This window comes from Trematomus bernacchii, unplaced genomic scaffold (assembly GCF_902827165.1).
Source record: "Trematomus bernacchii unplaced genomic scaffold, fTreBer1.1, whole genome shotgun sequence".
Classification (NCBI taxonomy): Eukaryota; Metazoa; Chordata; class Actinopteri; order Perciformes; family Nototheniidae; genus Trematomus; species Trematomus bernacchii.
In genome coordinates this window covers 15,136,229-15,157,798 of record NW_022988043.1, presented here as the reverse complement: position 1 = coordinate 15,157,798, position 21,570 = coordinate 15,136,229, and the positions used below count along the sequence as shown (strand labels likewise).

The 21,570-nt window shown below is 40.9% G+C and overlaps 1 protein-coding gene across 1 annotated transcript in view; it reads left to right on the top strand.

Annotated features, from left to right (window-relative positions):
- The window catches only part of nos1 (nitric oxide synthase 1 (neuronal)), a 40,299-nt gene that overhangs the window by 5,979 nt on the left and 12,750 nt on the right, over positions 1-21,570 (top strand). Inside the window, exons 3-19 of the mRNA XM_034117532.1 lie at positions 5,382-5,519; positions 7,988-8,130; positions 8,830-8,992; positions 9,224-9,315; positions 11,204-11,345; positions 11,442-11,581; positions 12,500-12,674; positions 13,242-13,343; positions 15,685-15,879; positions 16,641-16,726; positions 17,278-17,422; positions 18,982-19,086; positions 19,174-19,232; positions 19,323-19,439; positions 19,868-19,927; positions 20,157-20,331; positions 21,297-21,435. Of these exons, the coding sequence (XP_033973423.1) occupies positions 5,382-5,519; positions 7,988-8,130; positions 8,830-8,992; positions 9,224-9,315; positions 11,204-11,345; positions 11,442-11,581; positions 12,500-12,674; positions 13,242-13,343; positions 15,685-15,879; positions 16,641-16,726; positions 17,278-17,422; positions 18,982-19,086; positions 19,174-19,232; positions 19,323-19,439; positions 19,868-19,927; positions 20,157-20,331; positions 21,297-21,435 (2,176 nt within the window). The remainder of the gene's footprint in view (positions 1-5,381; positions 5,520-7,987; positions 8,131-8,829; positions 8,993-9,223; positions 9,316-11,203; positions 11,346-11,441; positions 11,582-12,499; positions 12,675-13,241; positions 13,344-15,684; positions 15,880-16,640; positions 16,727-17,277; positions 17,423-18,981; positions 19,087-19,173; positions 19,233-19,322; positions 19,440-19,867; positions 19,928-20,156; positions 20,332-21,296; positions 21,436-21,570) is intronic.

Here is a 21,570-nt window from a genome sequence, read left to right as displayed (position 1 = left end):
CCGGCTGTCAGTCTCACTTTCTTCCTTTCTCGTTTCCCTTTTACCCCCTACCTTGCTCTCATCATCTCCATTTCCCATCAGACATTTTAATTGATGGGTGTTTAAGGGAACTTTTATTCTATAACTGCATTTACCAGAATGACTTTGGTCATTACGCCCCGTTATGAAATTATCTTTATCAGATTATCTCCAATTATCTTCATTTCTAGCTTCATAGATGCTTCCTACTGTTACATCCACACCTTATTTTTGACATTGAGGCTTGATGACATATGATGGGATTTCAAAAGTCTGCGTGGTCCAGCAACTTCTCCCAGTAATATGGACTAGATCAGGGAAGTGTGTCTCACAAAGAGACTGGACTTTGTGCATTAGAACACAGATCGATTACAATCATCTCTTTATCTCTTTTATTATCTCTTTATATTAGGATAAACTATAATGTCAGATATTTTTCTGTAAATAATTTTTGTAGAGCTTTACAATATTATCGTGGCAGATTTGGACTCTTGACTCTCAGTAGGTATGTTTCTAGGTTATTGATTTCAGTCAGAAGTAGATAAAAGCATGCTGTCATGTAGTGGGAGACTGTTGATTTCGGACTTCAATGAAAACTGTTGCTGCCTGATTTTGAGTCAGCTGTAGCTAGCTAGCTAGGTAAGTTAACGTGAGTGGGTTTAAAAATGTTTTCAGCTAACTTTACTTTTTTGTTTAAACTTCTCGTTTTACATTGAACAACAGGAACTAGGCACAGGTAACTCTTAATGTCAGGATCCAGTGTTAAGGAATATTTTGCTTAGATGCCTGCCTTTGACCCAGTTCATTCTTTACTTGGTCTCTCTGGCCATGGCCCAGGCATGCTGCCTTGGGGTATTGATGTTATCTCTCATACCCTAGTTACTTTAGTCAACCATACTCGCGTATGCTTTATTTGACTAAGGATTGTGCAAGATAGAATCTATGGCCCGACCTTGGCTCTTACACCTTGGTATCTTGAATGTACTGATACTTCACTGTCCGTGGTGCTGAAGCAGCAGATGGATTTGTAACTCTGTAATATTCTCTCAGTCTCTGCCTTTTTGTGAGTTTTGTTTTGAATATATTATATTCCCATAGCTTACAGGTATAACTTTAAAACGCCCACTAAGTATAGGGGATTACTTAAATGTTCTCAATACAAAATTAAGAGCGTAAGGATTTTCTACACACAAAGGATTTCTCTATACAATCCTAACTTGACGTCACTAAATTATGCTTTTGATTTTGGAAAGGCTAACAAAAGACACCAGTCTTAAAAAAGAACCTTGAAATGCCACTTTAGCATGTGGAGAAATCCAAAGCTTGGCTGTGACACAAGCTCCCCTGTGTCAGGGATCAATCCCTATTTACTATAGAGTGCACAGTATTTACCATCTGCCATCTGATTGTCCAAATTGTGAGTAAATCAACCCACTATAAAGTGCTTACAAATTCCACATTGTAATAAGTAAAAGAATGACTTTGAAGAATCCCACAATGCAAAAATACTGTTCAGCAACACTTCAGCAGACATGATTAGCGTTTAATGACTAAACCGTTGCACATCTATTATTTAGGGAGTATTGAATAAGTGAAAAAGAGAGTAAACTGAAAGATCAGCTGAACCTACTAGATCAGGGGTGTCAAACTCAAGGCCCGGGGGCCAAATCCGGCCCGCGACTTCATTTTATGTGGCCCCACAAGAGCTTGCAAAGAATATAATATGTTTATTATACAGTTACATGCCACTTTACAGAAGCACGTTGCACATAAACGACATGTCCCACAATGCATCTCAAATTCGACTTTTTCTCAGAATTTGACTTTTTTTCTTCAACATACAGAATGCATTTTTTCTCAGAATTTGACTTTTTCTCATAAATAGATTTTCTTTTCAAAATGTCACTTCTCTTTTTCAAAATGTCACTTCTTTTTTTGTTTTTCCAGACTGTGGCTTTTCTTTTAAAATCATATTGTGACATTCTTACTGAAGAGACTTGAAATTATTTGCCCTAGACTTCTGCTTTCAGACGTAGTTAATTATGAAGTTATTACCCTATCCGATAATAATCCAATTCAGAGGCAATAATGTAATATAATACATTATTTTATATATATATTCAATATTTATATATGTCTTTTTATATAGTCTTAAAGTTACAACCGGCCCTTTGAGTGCAACCATAATGCTGATGTGGGAGGCTGTGGCTCAGTCGATAGTGTGCTGGACTTCGAATCAGGCGATAGCAAGTTCAAGTCCCACTGCAGTCAGCATGTCGTTGTGTCCCTGGGCAAGACACTTCACCCCAAATTGCTCCTGTGGGGACTATCCACAGTACAGTACGCTTTGGATAAAAGCATCTAACAAATGACATGTAATGTAATGTGGCCCGTGATGAAATTGAGTTTGACACCCCTGATTTAGGGGAAGGAGAAGCCCAACTGTATACTGTGTACATGATAGGATGTATGATTACCCAGAAGAGCATCAGTAGGGGCGCCGTTTGCCGGCAGGCAACTGCTTGGGGCCCCGGACCAGAAGGGGGCCCCCAAAGAAGGTCGATAAAATCGCTCCAAAGTTGAAAAAGTTGGGTATATTTACAGGGACTGTTGCAAAAACCAAGCAGCTTATAAACATTAGATTTTAAAACAAAAAGGAAACGCCATTAAAGATTTTTGGGGTTATTTTTAATCCAAGATATGCTGATTTGAAACCGTTGTTACGAAAGGTTACAGCATTTCCTGTTTCTGCCAGAGAGAGGGGAGTTCGTCCCTAAGCTTGCCGCTGTTCTTACACCCTCCACCTGGAAGAAGGGAGCCTCGTGACTACAGACGGAGTTCACTCCATCACGGAGAGGAAGTAGCTACGGTGTGGTTTGGAATTGGGCCTCAGTTTCGCAATCTCCACTCCGCCGGGTTTTTTTGGGATATTGTAAGACCTGATTTACAAGAAAAGCACTGCGGGGGGGGGGGGGGGGGGGGGGGTAGTAATCATACAGTCATCATGTACACAGTTACAGTTAGGCTTCTCCGCCTAAATCCATGCAAATGTTGAGAGGCCAAGAACAACCCCACCCCCCCAGTGCATTTCTTGTAAATCAGGTGTTCTAACATATATCCAGGGCGATTAAAGTTCGGTTAAAGGTCCCATCATATGCTTTTCCGGTTATTACCCGTCCTTTCGTGTGTTATGTAGCTTTTTCTGCATGTAAAGTCACAAACCCTCGAAGTACAGTACGTTTTTTCTTCCGGGCAGTGGCGGATATTGATATGGGCGACATGGGCGGTTGCCCAGGGCGGCATTTCGACTGGGGGAGGCACAAGCGCAATGAAAACGTTTTTTTTTTTGTATCACCAATTTGCACGTCATTTCATGTTGTGTATTGTTGTGGTTGTGGGTCGAAGGGGGCGCGGCCGCCCTTATGACAGCAGACAGCTGGAATGGAAGGTCTCACACTCTAAGAAGGGCAGGGGTGATCTCAGGTCGCCTCACTATGGTGGAGAGAGTCCAAAACATAAAGTTTAGGTTGCTAACTTGCCATCAAACTCATTAATGTGCAATTATATTCATTGTGTGGAATATACTTATTGTTGTTTACAGTATATGTAAATCCTCCTGGTACCCAGCCCATTGAAAATGTCCACTGTAGTGGACATTTTGTTAACATGCAACTCTTTTGAGCTACTCTATCAATCCCTGATGTACTGTACTGTACAGAGGAAATCCTGGTCTTTCCAGTGATATGTCATTGGTTAAAATTAAAAAGTCACTTCTCTTTTTCAAAATGTCACAATCAATGTTTTTCCAAAATGTGGCTTTTCTTTTAAAATCTTATTGTGACATTCTTACTGAAGAGACTTGCAATTATTTGCCCTAGACTTCTGCTTTCAGACGTAGTAGTTCATTAAGAAGTTATTACCCTATCCGATAATAATCCAATGCAGAGGCAATAATGTAATTATTATATTTATATATGTCTTTTTACATCGTCTTAAAGTTACAACCGGCCCTTTTGAGTGCAACCATAATGCTGATGTGGCCCGTGATGAAATTGAGTTTGACACCCCTGTACTAGATGCATTTGCCAAGCTATGATTGGACAATCTCTTTTAGCGGGAGGGATTTCGATTGAGCAATCTATTTGACACACAATTACCTCCCTATCGATCCTGGCTGATGTCAGTCCTTTCCAAACATGTAGTTAATGGTCACTCAATAGCTGACTTTCCACTCATGTAAATGTTTTCAGGGGCGAGAAAAGATGCTACATTAACTCTGACATTTTAAATTGACATCACAACGTGTGTATAAATGAGGGAAAAGTAAACTGACATTTACAGGTTGTTCATATAAACAGACTTTGTTAAACGTAAATGCCAGAGCTATAGCTTCCGGTCAGTGCGCAACACGAATTTATAAATGTTCACTTCATACACATAACGGCTCTGCTTTTCCTGTCAAAAAGCTTGAATTCTCTGATTTTCTTTGCCTGTTTGACTGAGAGGTTTTTACGCTCCGATGGTCTTCCTTCCTGTCCACAACCTCAGTGATCATGTGGCATATCTGAGGGGGTTACTGCTGTTGGCGCATGAACACACAGGAACTAAGCGCTTTACTATCAGTATGTGCAAAATCAAATCAAATCCAATTCAATCCATCTCATTCCTCTCCGATGTTTGAGAGGATGCAAAATAACAATGCGACTCAACTGGCGTGACTCTGTCGGTATTCAGGTCCCAGTCGAGTGTGATGATTGTGGCACAGTTGTTCAGGAGATGCTCCACTGTGTCATTAACAATGCAGAGGGAGATGATGAAAGAGCTTCCAAGGTGTGGGATTGATTGCTCTGATAATTGGACATCACTCTGTGCCTTTCTCTTGGAACGTGTACAGTTTGCTTCGGGGTTAAATTGCAGGCATTCATTTTAGTCAATACAGCCACCATATTGGAAAACCAAGTGAGCCAAAGTAAGCTTGCCATCAACCTGCTGTTAAATGTTGATTGCCTTTATCCTTGAGTGGGAACTAAACCAGAAATGGATAGGGGAGGCAATGTGAAGAGTTTCTGTGTTGGTGAGGCTTAAACACAATGACAAACGGATCATTCCCTGTGGTCCACAAAGAAAGCCTCCAAATGGTTGCAAAAGTTCCTCCATATATTGTTTGTGTTATTCCCATCTTAAACCTGCCAATCAATGTCCATTTGAGGTAGTTTGAGGACAATGCATGACTGTCTCTTACCACAGTATGACTCATAAGCAATGTATCCATGCTTGGAGCAAAGGTCAGAACCCATTAGCCATATATAGTTCAAAGGCATGAAGTAATGACTCGTGTGTCCTTTTCTGTGTGCTCTTTCCAGCCCCCGGCTCTGGGAAGGACCTCACCCACTAAGTCACTTCAGAATGGAAGCCCCTCCAAATGCCCCCGCTTCATTAAGATCAAGAACTGGGAAACTGGCACCCTCTACAATGACACACTCCACCACAGCTCCAGCAAGGTAAGCCATATGGAAATCAGCTCAATTAAGGGTTAGATTAAGCAGTCTGCTTCAACATTTACATATTTACATTTGTTGCTGTGGCAACCATACCGGCAAGGATGAGAAAGATGTTGTGATTCAAGTCGTCATATAATATCCAGGATTTCTATGCCAGTGATGAACCTTATGAACATGAATACATTAGGAACATGTTTGCTGAAATAAGAAAAATCCAGTGAGAATTCCATCTAATTTAAAGGACAAAGCGGGCCATGCCGTCCAAATTGACACATAACATTTCCTGGTAAAAGACAACTCTCAATAAGACAACATTGGCTATTGAAAATCAAGACTATTTTCTAATCTAACATCACAAAGGTTAAGGCACAATTAGGGTTAGGAAAAGATAATGATATGGGTTATTACTTGGCTAATGTTGGGGTACCTTCATCATCATGGTTACAATAATAAACATTTAGTCTATGAGAAATTACAAACATTTCCTGACAAGTTTATGGTTTCGATCAAAAAGTTTGAAATACGTCTTATCCCTTTTCATCATTGGTTTTTTCCGTTTGATCAGGCAGCCAAAGCTTCTCCCTCTAGTTAAGAAGCCAGTCTAACAAGCACAAGGTGAACCCCGCTGTTTAAGCATTCACCCCCCAAATCACAGTAGCCATTTGTGAACAGCAAACGGCAGCCTAATTACTTTGGTGACTTATCGAACACAGACTGTGCATCCCAATGAATGGCCTCTAATAGCATCTTCAGATTTATTATATATCACAGACGCTGCTGTATTCGAGGATGATCCGTCTTTTTCGAAAAGGACAGCTGGCTGGCATGAATGCCCAGAGCGGTATAATGAGCGGACGTGCTGGAGCACGAGCGATTCCTTTGTTTTATTTTTAACACTCCCTGCTTTACTCATCCATTACCCCTTTTTACTCTGTCACCTCTTTCTGTTCATATCTTTCCTTCTCTCATGTTGACAACAATCTTTCCTCAGCTTCCTTTTTCTTTCAAATGATCCCTTTATTTTTTTATCTTTGTTATTACAGAATCTTTCACGCATTTTAACTCGGTTTTTATTGTTGTTGACTGGCTGTGATGGTGTGTTTGTTGTGTTGCTCAACATATTTGTTTCTCTTCTCTGTTTTTGTCGAGCGAGGGTTGGATTTGTTGGAAGGCACACAGAGGGAAGTTTATTTTGGACAGACTGCCGGTCCACGTCTGAGTGTTTGGACAGTGCAAGTGTGTGGTTCAGCGTAACAAGCCAATTTTAGTAGCGATGGGGTCAGTGTCAAATTTCCTCTTCGGCTGCACGCCTGCGCTATCCGTCCTGCCGTCCGCTCTGGCTCACTCATTCCATCTCTCTCTGAGCTGGTGAAGGCATTTAGGCAAACCAAAGTGACAGCTGACTTCATCTCTAATCATATTAAACTGACCACACAAGGTTGCTCTCAGCTATGAGCAATTCTCTCCCTGCATCTCTGTTTACTTGTTTTCTGTTTTGTATCCTCGCTCTTTCAGTCTTCCTGCCCTGCTTAAAAGAAGGATACCAATCCATGACTCACCGACTTACTCATTCATTAACATGCGTGCCAGCCATGTGTGAACAATATCATGAAAGGAATTGTAAAACAGTTATGATGCCTTGTTTGCATTCAGAGTCCGGAGCTTATAATAAAACATGACCTTGCGTCTGAACCCTGTGGGACTAAATATCAAGATGAACCCTTTCCAGTGCAGTTGGATGTGATCTACCAATGGCCTGTAGGCCTTTACCTATTAAAATATGTATTTGTTCTAGTTTATTTCTTATTGACAATTTATTTACCTTTATCCTTGAAAACGCATTAAAAGAGAGGTTTACTCCTAGGCACCCTGAGAGCCTTCTATCAGAGGGATAAAGAAGTGAGGGGATTATGGCTCACACACAGTAAGAAAAGGAGAGAAAAGTAAAAAGTGAATACAATAGGAAAACACTTGTGAATGATTCCATTTGCCTAAAGTGTAATTCAAGCATGCCTTGGGTCTGTTTCATATCAAGCAGAACCAAGACCTAGAGGGTTAATCTAAAATGAATAGAGGGGGAAGGTAATATGATAGCTCTGCCTTTTGTAAATGAATAGGATGCCATGCATCTCTCATTTTGCATCTAGTCACAACACAGACGTGAGTACAGAAACTGGCTCTTGTCAGTGAACAGTAATCCCGAAGACCTCTGAAATATGTTGAAGAATTCTTTGTCCAATTCAAAGAAAGGAACACCTCTATGTTGTGAACTGGGAGGCAGCATTGTGTCTTCTTTTCCTTTAGTTGAAAGTAAATGTTGAGGATATTTGCTGATATAATATCAGAGAGCTGTACCATATGCAATGATCTCCTGGCTCTTCAGATGGATTTTTGGCACTAACGAAAAGCAAACAAGCCGATTTAACCCCCAAAATCCTACCTCATTTGTCATAATATTGTCTCATCAGATGCCACTCTGTAATGAAAATGTGTGCATGGGCTCCATGATGATGCCGCCCCCTGTCCGCAAACCAGACGAGTTCAGAACCAAAGAGGAGCTTCTTCCACTGGCCACTGACTTCATAGACCAGTACTACACCTCTATCAAAAGGTAAGCATGGCCTGTAACAGCTGATAGTTGTGACTCAATAGAGTGCTGCAGAAAATACATTTGTATTAGGCCAACCAGAAAGTAGGCGTCACACTGGTTTCCTTCACACACAAAAAATACGATTTTTTTAAATGCAATTTAGAGTGAGTGGGTTAGGTAGACTGAACATTAAAGGGTAGGGTAGTTACTGACATATTTCTATGTCAGAATATCACAAAAAAGTAAAATCTCTAAAGCTTGTTAGCCGCAGAAGTTATTTTAGGAATCTTTTCAAAACCTCATTCAAACGACCCATTGACTTGTGTTAAAGGGACTTCTGCGCAACAATGATGACACTTCTGGGTTTCAGAACTCATTCCTGCATGTTTGGGTAGAGGCAAATAATAAAATATAAAGGTTAAACATAAATAACTATTTGTATTATTGTTTTTTATCTTATGAGGTTATCTTCTTTTTTTTAATCCACTAATGTATGTGTAGTAAATGCTAACATGGCTGATAGCTACTCGTTAGTGTTAGCTAATGAGCCTGGTTCAACATGGTAGCTTAATTTTCCTAGCTTACATAACAACAGAAAGCAACAAGTACTGGGATATTTTACAAAAGTAAAAACTCAGTTAATTGAAATAATTCAACTCAATTAGAAGTTAAAATGTTCTCTTCTATTCTGTCGTGCCTCCGTACCTGTTCTGTGTACAGATTCGGCTCTAAGGCTCATGTGGACAGGCTGGAGGAAGTAACCAAGGAGATTGAAATTTCGGACACTTACCAGCTGAAAGACACTGAACTGATTTATGGAGCCAAGCACGCCTGGAGGAATGCTGCCCGATGTGTAGGGAGGATCCAGTGGTCCAAACTGCAGGTACTAGCAGCATGCACAAATAGCACTTAGATTTACACTGCTTTTTTTTAACAAGTAATATGGAAAGTCAACAAGGTCAATTGTGCATTGTGCATTTGCTGTTTCATATAACATCCAAGATACTCAGAAACATAGCTTTGCAGTCATATCATCTTGCATAAAATATCAGACTGTACTACTATTTTATTCTAATATTGAAAACATCTATTCTTCTTTTGTTTTGCTTTCCAGCTTTTTGATGCTAGAGACTGCACAACAGCTCATGGAATGTACAACTACATCTGTAACCACATCAAGTACGCCACCAACAAAGGCAATCTGAGGTAAACAAAAACACACACACAATGCTCAGCTATTTACCTATGTCTTGTTTCTTTTTATTCTACTCTGCTCCTGTTCCTCAGACTACACGTGTTTCTCTCCCCATCTGTCGCTTCATATATCTCACCCCCCCCCCCCCCCTCCTCTCTCCATCTCTTTCTGCCCTGACATGACCCTCTGTCCCATCTGTCAGCCTGTGCTCTGGCTATTAATGCTTTATCTGACACTATCTGCTGCCTGTCAGTGTCTCTGCACCAATCAAAGCCCTCTTGGTGAGGCGGCGGGCCTTGCTAACAAGCAGTCATTTGTCAGACCTGCTCGCTCACTTTCTGCCAAGTGCTAATCACATGTGACACCTCATATTTACTTCTTGAATGATGGATAGCTTCTGAATCATTACTACACTTAGCCTGGCCTTCTGGAGGAGAGCTCGGATACACATGTTGATAGGAGCCAGCACAACATCCTCTCTCCGTCTGGCTCGCTTCGACATAGATAAATACAGACACATAAATACATGCAACGTGTTGCAATAGTTTTGAAATCATTCTGCTCATCCCCAAAACACCTGTCAACATGACAAAATATAAATAAAAATGTCAGGAAGGATGATAAATGATGCAAAGAAAAGACTATGAGTCAGTGGTTTTTAGGTTTAGGATTTCTTGGAAAAACATGATGTTATGTCTTCAATATATTACAAAATATGTGTCAACATGTTGTTGAATTTCACTGCACACTTCTCTTTAGGCACCTTGTTATGAAGGTTTTTTTTAGTTGTAACAAATTCATCGATTATTTACTAAACCTTTACAGTTGAAGTGATCCATAAGTCATCAGTGTGTTGCCGTTGTTGGGTTGCAAGGTTGTGAACAATTCCATTTGGTGACGTTTATCCTTTCTATTTTATACTAATGCAGTTTGAAATGTTTTTTTAAGCAATAAAGTAGAGTCAAGGGGCTTATCTTTTAGTGTTAAGCCTCATGCCTGCAGACAGAGCCAGCAGGCAAGAAGAGTGTAAAAGGCAGGTTTATTTACATAAAAAGGAAGTAAACAATTTACAAAATGTGTAAAAAAGTGACACAAACATTTATGGAAACCATGACAGTAGTCCACGGTAGTAAACAGAACTTAATGTAAGGACCTACTGTATACTTCTGAAAAACAATTTAATACCTAAGTACATAAAAAATCGCATTATCGGTATTAATATTCAATCAATTAACCATAACAAAAGTATTAAACAAAATCTCTTGACATGAATTCGCAACCTTTACCCCTGCAGGTAATTGATACATTCCGATTGACCACTTCCTGTATTTAAGAGTTCAGCTTTTGGGTGTGTATCTTTTGCTCCGGCCTGTCAGGATGTCCCTTCAGCAGCAGCAACACACAGCCCTTAGAACTCGTGAATGTCAACAATGTACTTCATTAGATATTGGCAGCAAGAGGACAGATTGTAATGAAATGTGTCGTTGGCACATTAAAGTCTGAAGGCACAGACTGTTGGTTTTGCTGTTCACACCAGTTTCCAAGCTTTACTGCAGATGTTGTTTGCTAGCACAACTGGCCCAGATTCTCAGCAGCTGCTCCCCCTCCTCAGTGACTTAGCACCAGCTTAGTAGTGTTAACACTTTCACCCGGTCATGGCATTAAAAACACCACAGGGATGTAGGTAGCTAAGCTGTGACAAAGCATAATTGAAAATATATTTGATGAGGATTACATGTACGATGCCAACCATCTGTTGCAATCTAGTTGATTAATACACTTAAACATATACTCAATGTAATGTTTCCCTCACACCGTATACACTATAATGTAGGTACAGATATGCCACCGAATTTAGATTTTTCTTTGAAACCAATTTATATTTTTTGTTTTTTGCAGGTCGGCAATCACCATATTCCCTCAGAGGATAGATGGAAAACATGACTATCGAGTGTGGAACTGTCAGCTGATTCGCTACGCTGGATACAAAATGCCTGATGGAAAGATCCAAGGGGACCCTGCTAATGTCGAATTTACTGAGGTACACAAGAGGAGCTGAAGTCAATGTGGTAAATGGTGATGTCACTTTGAAACAAATGTCCTATTTGCACTCTGCTTTGTTGCTATTCGTCCCCAGATCTGCACGCAGCTGGGATGGAAAGGTCCAAAGGGTCGTTTTGATGTCCTGCCCCTCCTGCTGCAAGCCAATGGAAATGATCCCGAGCTGTTCGAAATTCCCGAAGACCTCATCCTGGAGGTGCCATTCACACACCCTAAGTGAGTTCTGCTTTCCCTCTGAAGCATGCATCAATCTAGCAAAAATAAAAACAGAGGGGGTTACATAAAAAAGACATCCACCCACTCACACATCTCTTAACAACACTTCTTAAACAATGGGTTACTTTTACAACAAGAAGTCTGATTGGGTTATTGTGACATTCAAACTGTGCTGAATGCTCCCAGAAAGCGCAACAAGCCATACTTGATCTGTTGCTATGCCAGCTTTTGTGGTAACCATGGGACTTGAAAATGAGGTTTCAAGCTTTGCCTTTTTTTATGCGTTTACTTTATTTTAAGAAAACTGACCCTGTATGAAACCACAATGTGTTTGAAATCTTAAGCATTATGCTGCTCTATCTTATACTGATAATCACATTAACAACTGCAGCTACACTAGATATCATAAATACAGATGCACACTGAGCCATCAATACATCTCTGCACGCTACACAGAGCATTTCAAAACCCACACTGATCTCCCGCCAGACTACTCTCCCCAAAATTGGCATCTCTTGCTCCATTCCTCGCTTCAACTGGCCCTCAGCTCTGGCAGCAGCTTGGCACAGGAGTCGACCGCCAACGGCGCCTCATCATTACATGAGATTAGACCCAACTCTTCAAATAATACACTGAAAGCAATGTTATCAATCCCCCTAGAGGGTGCAAGGAGCGAGCAGTGGGAGGTTGATTTACACCCTGCCTGCTCTGTCCAGCACTGAAAAGCTCTCAAAAACGGTTTCTTTTTGTTAATGTTGGTTTTGGCTGCTCTGTTTTTTTTTAATTATTTGTGTCTCAGGAATACATTTGTGTGCTCAAACAGACCAATGCAAATTGTTGTGGTTAATAAGCTTGATATCGCAAATTGGATGTTTACCTACAGTTCCCACCTGGCAATCCCCTCTTTGCTCTGCCCAGGTACGACTGGTTCAAGGACCTGGAGCTGAAGTGGTACTCCCTCCCGGCGGTCTCCAACATGCTGCTTGAGATCGGGGGTCTGGAGTTCACTGGCTGCCCATTCAGTGGCTGGTACATGGGCACAGAGATCGGCGTGAGAGACTTCTGTGACAGCTCGCGCTACAACATTCTGGAGGTAATGTGTCGTGCCAGAATATGGAGTCATGCTCCATAGGAACCACAGATTGACTGACACCTTGTGTAGAGGGGAGCATGTGTTGTCTCACCAAATGGTCAAATCAGGATGCCATTCCTCTGCTAATTGTGCACTCTGACGAAAAAACTGCTGAACAGCACTTAAAGCCTCCTTTTGTATTGGCACAGACACTCATAACATCAATTATACATTGTTAATTTGAATATTGTTACAAAATGTGTACATAGTTAACTGTTGATATATGTATGCAGTCATATACTGTAAGTCATGTATTTAGAGAAGCTAATGGAAGTGAATAGTAAACGCTTCAAATTTAAATATTTTATATATGTGACATAATTAGGGCAATTACCTAAATGTGCATGTTTCCTTTTGAGTCAAGTTAAAAGAGAGGGAGAAATACTTTTTTGCACTCTCAAAAATGATCTATTACTATAAACAAACACCTGTTGGAGGCGTGAAAAGTACTTCAATGTCACACTTGATTTAATTTGGACAGATACTTTTCATATTTGCAACTGTTACATTTATTTTTATATCATGTAGGAAGTTGCTGACAAGATGGCCTTAGACACCAGGAAGACTTCCTCCCTTTGGAAAGACCAGGCATGTGTGGAAATCAACATCGCTGTTCTCTACAGCTTCCAGGTACACTTTACTTTATAATAAACAATGTTTTGAATATGTTTCCTCAACCCCGCTATGGGCTGGCTCTGAAAAGCTGGCATGTTCTGAACACTCTTATTCTTTGCGAGAATTTGCAACATGTTTGTCTCTAGAGCTGTCACTTTTTAATGTTAGTCTAACATGAGGTGCATCCAATGTCAGCAGGCATAAAAGATTTGCCTTTAACGTAACTGATGAAATAGAACATATTGTTTTGTGAAATGCACATCATCTTTGTAAACAGATTCTGAATATGAATGCAGAGCAGGCTTTGGTGGAATGCAGGTTCACATTCCCTGTAGAGAATTAAAGAGGATCGGCCTGAAATGCAACCTCTTAACCGTTCAGCTATCAAATGACAACGAATTCGATTTAATTAGATGGAAACTCTTAGATGGAGCGATGAACTGGAATATGATGATGAAGCTAGAGAACTGACACTGGAGGTTTGTTGGGAGATTCTAGTGAAGCTCCTGCCCCAACCAATTATGTGATTCAAGTCCTCTCTCAGTGCCTACTTAACACGCCCAAAAAGGACAACTAACGCTCTATCAACAACCAGAAATGTCTTTCACAAAGAAGCTGGCTCCAGAAAGCACTGGTCTGATTAAACGTACTCTGATCCTCAGCAGAAACGTTGGCCCTATCTGTGTGTTTATGTCTTTGCTTTAGACACATTCAGGGTTTAAAGACAGGTCTTCTCTTTACCAGCTACTGTTGAGGCCCCAATGGCTGAGAGTTGCCTGCTTTATCATGCAAAAGGTTTCAGCCTTAAGGCCATGATAATAAAGTTAGTTAAATAATTCCCTAAAGCCCCTGTCACACTGTCCCGAAAATGACACCAGATGTACACACGATAAAGACATGTTCAAATTCGGCTCTGATCGTAACATCGGGCCATTCGTGAGGGCATCTTAAGCCATCGTATGACCGCCGGTGGTGTTTCTCAGGCTCCGGCAGCAACTTCGTGAGCGGTGGCAAAATCTTTGGCATGCCAAAAAATTGCAGAAGGACCTTGCGAAGGTTCATTTTCGTGTTGAATTTGTGTGTCCATTTTGCCCTTCGTAAGGCCAGCGTGAGTGCATCTTGTCAAATCGTGTCATCTTCGTCTTTACTTCGTGTGATCATCGGTGCCATCGGGCATTTTCCGCCTCACGAAGACAATACGAAGGAAACAAGAAGCTGCCCGATTGTCTTGGGAAGGCAACACGACTACGTGTAGCCCTCGCAATGCCGTCGTGTAGCCATCGTATTATAGTACGATGACATCGAGATGGGACCACGGTGTGCAATGTTTCCTTGCAGGGACGCGGGAAGGGGGGGGGGTGCTGAGGGGGCTGCAGCACCCCCATCTGTTGGCGGAGAGTTGTAACTGCAACGCCAAAAAGTTCACTAAACAAATCAATACAACATTTTTATTTTTAGTTACTATTTTTGAGTTAACATTTTATTGTAAGCAGTCTATAAAAAGCTTCACTATATAAGAGAAAGTGATAATCCGGTGTGCTACTTCTGTTGCTCTGCTATAGAAAAGAAGCTCGTCAGTGCAGACACAATCAGGGATGGGAGTTTTGTGAAAGGAGGGTTTAACAACTGGCGAAAGGCAGGGGAAACATTTAGGGAGCATGAGAAGTCCCATCAACACACAGGCCGTCAACAAACTGGCAGCATTCAAACGAACACCGATGAATGCACTGCTCTCACAAGCTGTTGCTAAAGACCAAATGACTGCATTTAATATGACGTTATTATATACAATCTCAAGTTTCCAAAATGTAAAGTCCCATAGTACTTTAACATAATTTGTTTTTGTTACTTTCGTTGCAGTTGTATGTCTTAAATGTAATGTAAATGTTGCCTTCGTGTGTGGTTCGGGCGCCATCGTGTGGCCTTCTGTAGGCATCGTACTTGTGCGAAATCTTCGTGCGAAATTCACAATTCCATATTCGCGTGTCCATCTGTTGTCAATTTCGGGACAGTGTGACGCGGGCTTTACAAAAGCATATTTGTTAAAGGGCCCCTTGTGAAACAAATTGGTCGTTTCATATGGTTTTCCCACTTAAACTCCATTCCTCGCATATTTTAACTATTGCTAATCGAACTGAAAACAATGAGCAGTGCACTGAAGGAAGTCTTTGCCCTGATATCTGCTAGCTACATGGAACCCCAAAAAGATTACCCCTCACCCTGAGAGGATATTGTCGCCAGACCAATAGCCAATGGGTTACGAGATACTGTATTTGATCTATAGTACTTATAGAAAGCATCAGAGAACATGCAGAGATACTTAAATGAGCTCATTGTGTGTATCCTTTATTTTCAGCTGTGCAAAGTCACCATAGTGGACCATCACTCAGCCACAGAGTCCTTCATGAAGCACATGGAGAATGAGTACCGGGTGCGAGGTGGCTGCCCCGGAGACTGGGTGTGGATTGTGCCTTCCATGTCAGGAAGTATCACACCGGTGTTCCACCAAGAAATGATCAACTATCGCCTCACCCCTTCCTTTGAGTACCAGGTGAGGCCATAAAACGGAGATAAGAATACCTGCTTTGACATTAGCTTCCAAGGCCGTAACGCAACTCATGGGGTGCTGTGTGTTATTGGCAGATGGTACTACCACAAGTACAGCACTTATGTTCACAAACTGCTTGGTTGAAGAGCTATATTAAGGAAGTCATGAAGGTAAATGTTGGGAATCATTAGTAAAAGTAGACCAAACACAATAAAGGAAAGTTTGTACAGGAAGTTGCACCTCTTGAATACACTGAATGTCACAGAAGATGTCTCAGTATCTGGTAATGGATTCTAGCCCTAAAGAGTGTGTTTGTGTTTTTGGGGGTTTTCCCTTTCCTGTAGTGTGTTATATAGATTGGTTTGCATGTAGATGGACTCCAAAGGCTAAACTCACTCATTTAATGTCATACATTTCTTCCTGCTTGAAACGTCTCAAATGTAGTCCTTTGTTTACTTCCGCAACATAGTGACCTCACTAGGTAACACTCACGCTACTATTGGCTAGCGCTTCAACACATTGTAAGTGATAAGCTTAGGAGCGGGACATCTCTAAGTGGTTGTACAATCACAACACAGCCGGCCGGCTAACCAATCAGAGCAGACTGGGTTTTGGTTTTAGACAGATGGTGAAAATAGATGCTGCAGTATGAGAGAAGTAAAGACCTTTTTGAACATGTGAACAAAATACAAATATGAACCTGAAAATCTGCATAATAGGGCCCCTTTAAACAAACTTGAATTTCTTGTTCCATATGCAAAAAGCTCGATCCCTGGAATACCTATGTGTGGAAGGGAGCCAACGGGACGCCGACAAAGAAGAGAACCATTGGATTCAAGAAGCTTGCCAAGTGAGTATGCAGGCACACGGAAAGATTTGAAAAAAACAAGGTTTAGTGTTTGTTAAATGTATGACTTGTTTTTCTTCCTTTGTTCTTCCTGCATTTTTAAAGTCAAGGTTAAATTGCATTATCAAATGCCAAAGATAATTTAGTGAAGGATGTGTCTAATCTAATGCCAAACTAGTAATCACTTTACTGACAAAAGTGAGACGCATTGGAAGGAAACTGGTGTGATCAGCGGTGCAATTTATTCAATCAACCCCTCAGGGAGTAATCAAAGCTTTGTCATTGTTTTGTCTGAGCAGGCATGCATGTTCACGCGCATGTTCTGCTTTTAATGTTTTTCCTCAAGGATATGACAAGCTATGTAATCATTATTGTCATCCATCCCCCTTGACACATTTGTTTTCCCGCTTCTAAGTGTACCACACTACTCTCAAAACCAAATTATCTATCAGCAAACTGTGCCCCTAAATCAATGGTCTTTGTTTTTCTAAATGTCTTACCCTTGGATTTTCTGTGCTTCTCAATTCTAACCATCTCTTTCTTTGCCTTTGCAGGGCTGTGAAGTTTTCAGCCAAGCTCATGGGCCAAGCCATGGCCAAGAGGGTGAAAGCCACCATACTGTTTGCAACGGAGACGGGCAAATCGCAAGATTATGCCAAAACTCTGTGTGAAATCTTCAAGCACGCATTCGACGCAAAGGTACCCTTGCTCCTGCCTTGCATCATGTTATCCGAAAGTTGGACAGGAACGTTCACTGTCATTGTGCAGACGTTTCATTTAAAAAGGAGGAATTCAAAGACACCGTTCCTACACCCCCCGCCTCCATCCCCTCTACCCCCTCTGTGGCTGACGAAGCCAGGCAGATGCCAGCTGAGCACAGGCAACGAGAGCATACAAGAATAAAGTGTATCTTTTGTCACAATTTCTTCTTCTCTCATGCAGTAAAGTGCCCGCGGGTTGGAGGCAACATTTAACCACCGATGCGTTGAGCAGTGCAGTAGTTTAAGACGAGATCCCGAAGCACCCCTGGCTGTGCAAATCTGTTTTGAAAAATAGAGAGAGAGCAAAAATGCTAAACACGCTGCTCTCAATCATACACTGCATGCTTTTCCTTCAGGTCATGTCTAATTTCCCCTTCCTGTTTTCCCAGTGTGATCAATCGTACAAGAAGAGATTCGTGTGTGTGTGGATGTGTGTGTCACTGAGAGTGGGTGTCTGTAGATGGATCGCAGGGCAGATTTGAGTGCCCGGGGCAAATCTTCGTTGTCGTGGGGCTAAAGCCTGTTTCCTCTTCATGCCTTTGTGTGTGTGTGTGTGAAATGCAAGTGAGTCCTGTGGCAGACTAACACATTCATGTTGAGCGGTATGCATGCATCATGGATGCTCGTTGTGTGGCAGCAGCATATTATCATCTCGTTAGAGGCGAGGACGGAGTGGTCATTACAACCTCTTCCTTCGCCAACGGCTGCGTGTTCAGCCTTATTTTACACGCTCTGGTCATCTGTCTTTAGAAATGCGTGTCTGGAGAGCAAGCTTAAAAAGGCGAGGGTTAATTTTCCCAGTTCTTTTTTATTTAGGCTTAGCCCTGTGTCAAATGTCTTTGTGAGATAAAAAAAAAAATCATAATTAGCCAGGCTTATTTGTTATTTATGTGGTTTAGTTCTACTGAAAGTTAGTCAAAGAAAAAAGTTGATTTTGTTCTATTTTACTCATAAATACTTTTGACAATTAAGTCTGTTTTTAGTCAATGTAGTTTTGCCAAAACAAATATTGTTGTCATTTTGGTCAAATATATGTAGCATAAAATATTTGTGCTCATTAGTGTTGGGTCATTAGCACCCAACCAGCCTGTAATGAGCCGATCTGTAACGCCCAACGCGGAAAAACACTAGAAATATAATTAAATAAAGTAGCACAATTATCAGGACAGAGGAGGATTGAGACAACGGCTGATCTCTAGGCTCACATGGTGTTTGTTTGAGAGAGTGTGGGAAAGAAAGGGAAAAGTGACAAAAATAGAGGTTCTCATGTAATGTTTTTTTTTTTTAAAACTACATTTAAGTCTCTCCTTTTTTCTTTTTCCTTTGGTGTTTAATGACGTCATCTTCATCATCTTGTCCTAGGATGATAAGGAAGTTTACATAAATATATTGTCCCATTTTTCCTTCAATAGTAGACTTAAATTCACACTGAAGACTACACCCTGTACGTGGAGGCTAATATTTCATTTGCATGATGCCCCGTTTTGTTATCCGCAGGTCATGTCGATGGATGAATACGATGTGGTGGACCTGGAGCACGAGACGCTGGTGTTAGCGGTGACCAGCACATTCGGCAATGGTGATCCACCAGAGAATGGAGAGGTATGTATATTTATATATTCACAACTCTGACTATTTAACACTAGGCAGATGCATGGATTACTAACAGTCCTTCTTTGGCTACTGAAGAAATTTGGAGCTGCCTTAATGGAGATGCGCCACCCAACATCCAACACAGAAGATAGAAAGTAAGTTTGTATTGCATTGTGGATTTTTCTCCTTTTTCCTTGAGTTATGTGTCCATGCTTTTAATCTCTCCACTTTTGCCTCCCATCCAGGAGCTACAAGGTCCGTTTCAACAGCGTGTCCTCCTACTCTGACACTCGCAAGTCCTCCAGTGACGAGCCAGAACCCAGGATTAACTTTGAGAGCACCGGACCACTCGCAAATGTCAGGTAAACAAAAATGAGCCATACAATAAGACTTTAACAACTTGTCAAACAAAAGCCACACTGAAAAAAAACTGAAACGTTGACTTAAATACATGTATTATGTCAACAAATTACACATACACGAATTGTATTTGAAAGCAATAATATTACATAAAAAAATGATAGGTTCAACTTAATACTATTGCTTTCATCTAATCTAATACAATTATGTATAACCTGTTGAAACTTGTTGAAGGCCATGTTTATTTTTTTTCACTGCACACAGTAGGCAATACTGTGGTAATTTCAAGGTCATTCTCACTATTCATTATAGTCTAAACAATGGTTATACGGATCCTTTTCTGTATGTCTTATCAATTGAGCATTTCGTTTGTCATTTGTATGTGTTTTGCATGTTAAACTTATTTTCTGGATTTCAAATCTAATTGCAGTGCACAGATTCCTGACATGTTGAATATGAAAGAAACACAAACATGTCGCCCTAAGTTAAAGTAAGTTGTGAAGCTGTGGTTTGATGAATCTCCTGCCCTCAGCTCATTCACATTTCTAACGAATCAAAAGCTCTAAAACGACTAACTCTGGGGATTCAGACATGGCTTTGTTGGCGGTGATTGACCAACGTTGGTTTGTGTTTGGATTTTTTTAACGCTATCTGCCTCTCACACTTGTTCTCTCTCTTCCTTCTTGTGTATGTGTTTGTGTGTGTGTGTCTCTGTTTAGGTTCTCAGTGTTTGGCCTTGGCTCCAGGGCCTACCCACACTTCTGCGCCTTTGCCCACGCTGTGGACACGCTGTTTGAAGAGCTGGGGGGGGAGCGCATCCTACGTATGGGAGAGGGAGATGAGCTGTGTGGCCAGGAGGAGTCATTCAGAACCTGGGCCAAGAAGGTTTTTAAGGTCTGTTTCATGGTTTAAGACCCTGTGGGCTTGGTTAAATGAATATTGATTCTTGATTCAAAGGGATTTCCGATTCAGTTATCTTGGTGATGTTAATTTCAGCATTTAATCCATTATAATAATAAAGGGGTTTTGGCAAATTATGGCATGATGAAGTGTAAAGTGTGAACAAGATTTTAGAGTTCTCATATTTGTCAAAGTTATATTATTCATTGATTGCAATAACATTAACACACAAAGGTAAACCGAGGACAAAAGGTGACATTTAATCATGCCAACCTTTCACGAATAGTACTATTACAATTACTATTACTAGTACTATTTCTCACTACCATTTTCACCACAAAATACAAATGATGCCTGTCACATAAATACAATTGGTGTGCTTAGGCTTGCTGGCTTTTTTTTCCTCAGAAACATATAGGAAGCACAACAACACTGCAAAATGTGTATTTTCCGTCATGTCAAAAAATTATGTTGACACAACTTTGACTCAGTGTGTAGGGTTATGGGCAGTCAGTCAGTAAAAAAAGCATGCTTATTTTATTGAAATCTAAATATTAACATTAATCTACTTTTGGAATTGTGAATTGGTTCTAGAAGATAAGACTCTAGATTATTACATGTTGTTCAAATGGGAACAACATGTACATCATTTTTAACTTTAATTCATGACACATTAAAATCTAATTGGGTATTTGCCAAGACTTCATTTTGAAATAGGTCCCAATTTTTCTGTGCTACCACAACAAAGAAAACTAAATCAGAAGGCACCCTCATCCCTTTACAACAACCCCAACAGTGGTGTTGTTTGGCCATGGATGACCACACACTGACCTTGAGTTGGTGGGGGCAGTCCTACTTTGAATGCAGAGATCATTTTCCAAATCCTTTGTTATTCATTTGAGGGCACACTTTGAAAATTGGTCCTTTTCTTTCCTTTTGCCCGGTTGTTACATGTCAAGGCTGCCTGTGACGTGTTTTGTGTTGGCGATGACGTGAACATCGAGAAGGCCAACGACTCCTTGATCAGTAACGACCGCAGCTGGAAGAAGAGCAAGTTCCGCATGACTTACACAGCCGAGGCCCCGGCCCTCACAGAAGGTACATAATAATCCAGTGGGAGCTAAGTGACAAATATTGATAGCGTCTTGATCCCCACTATAATGTATCTGCAGAGGGGCGTCAAGGTTATTGATCAAGTGCAGTGACTCATCCAAAATGTTAACTAGAGCTGAG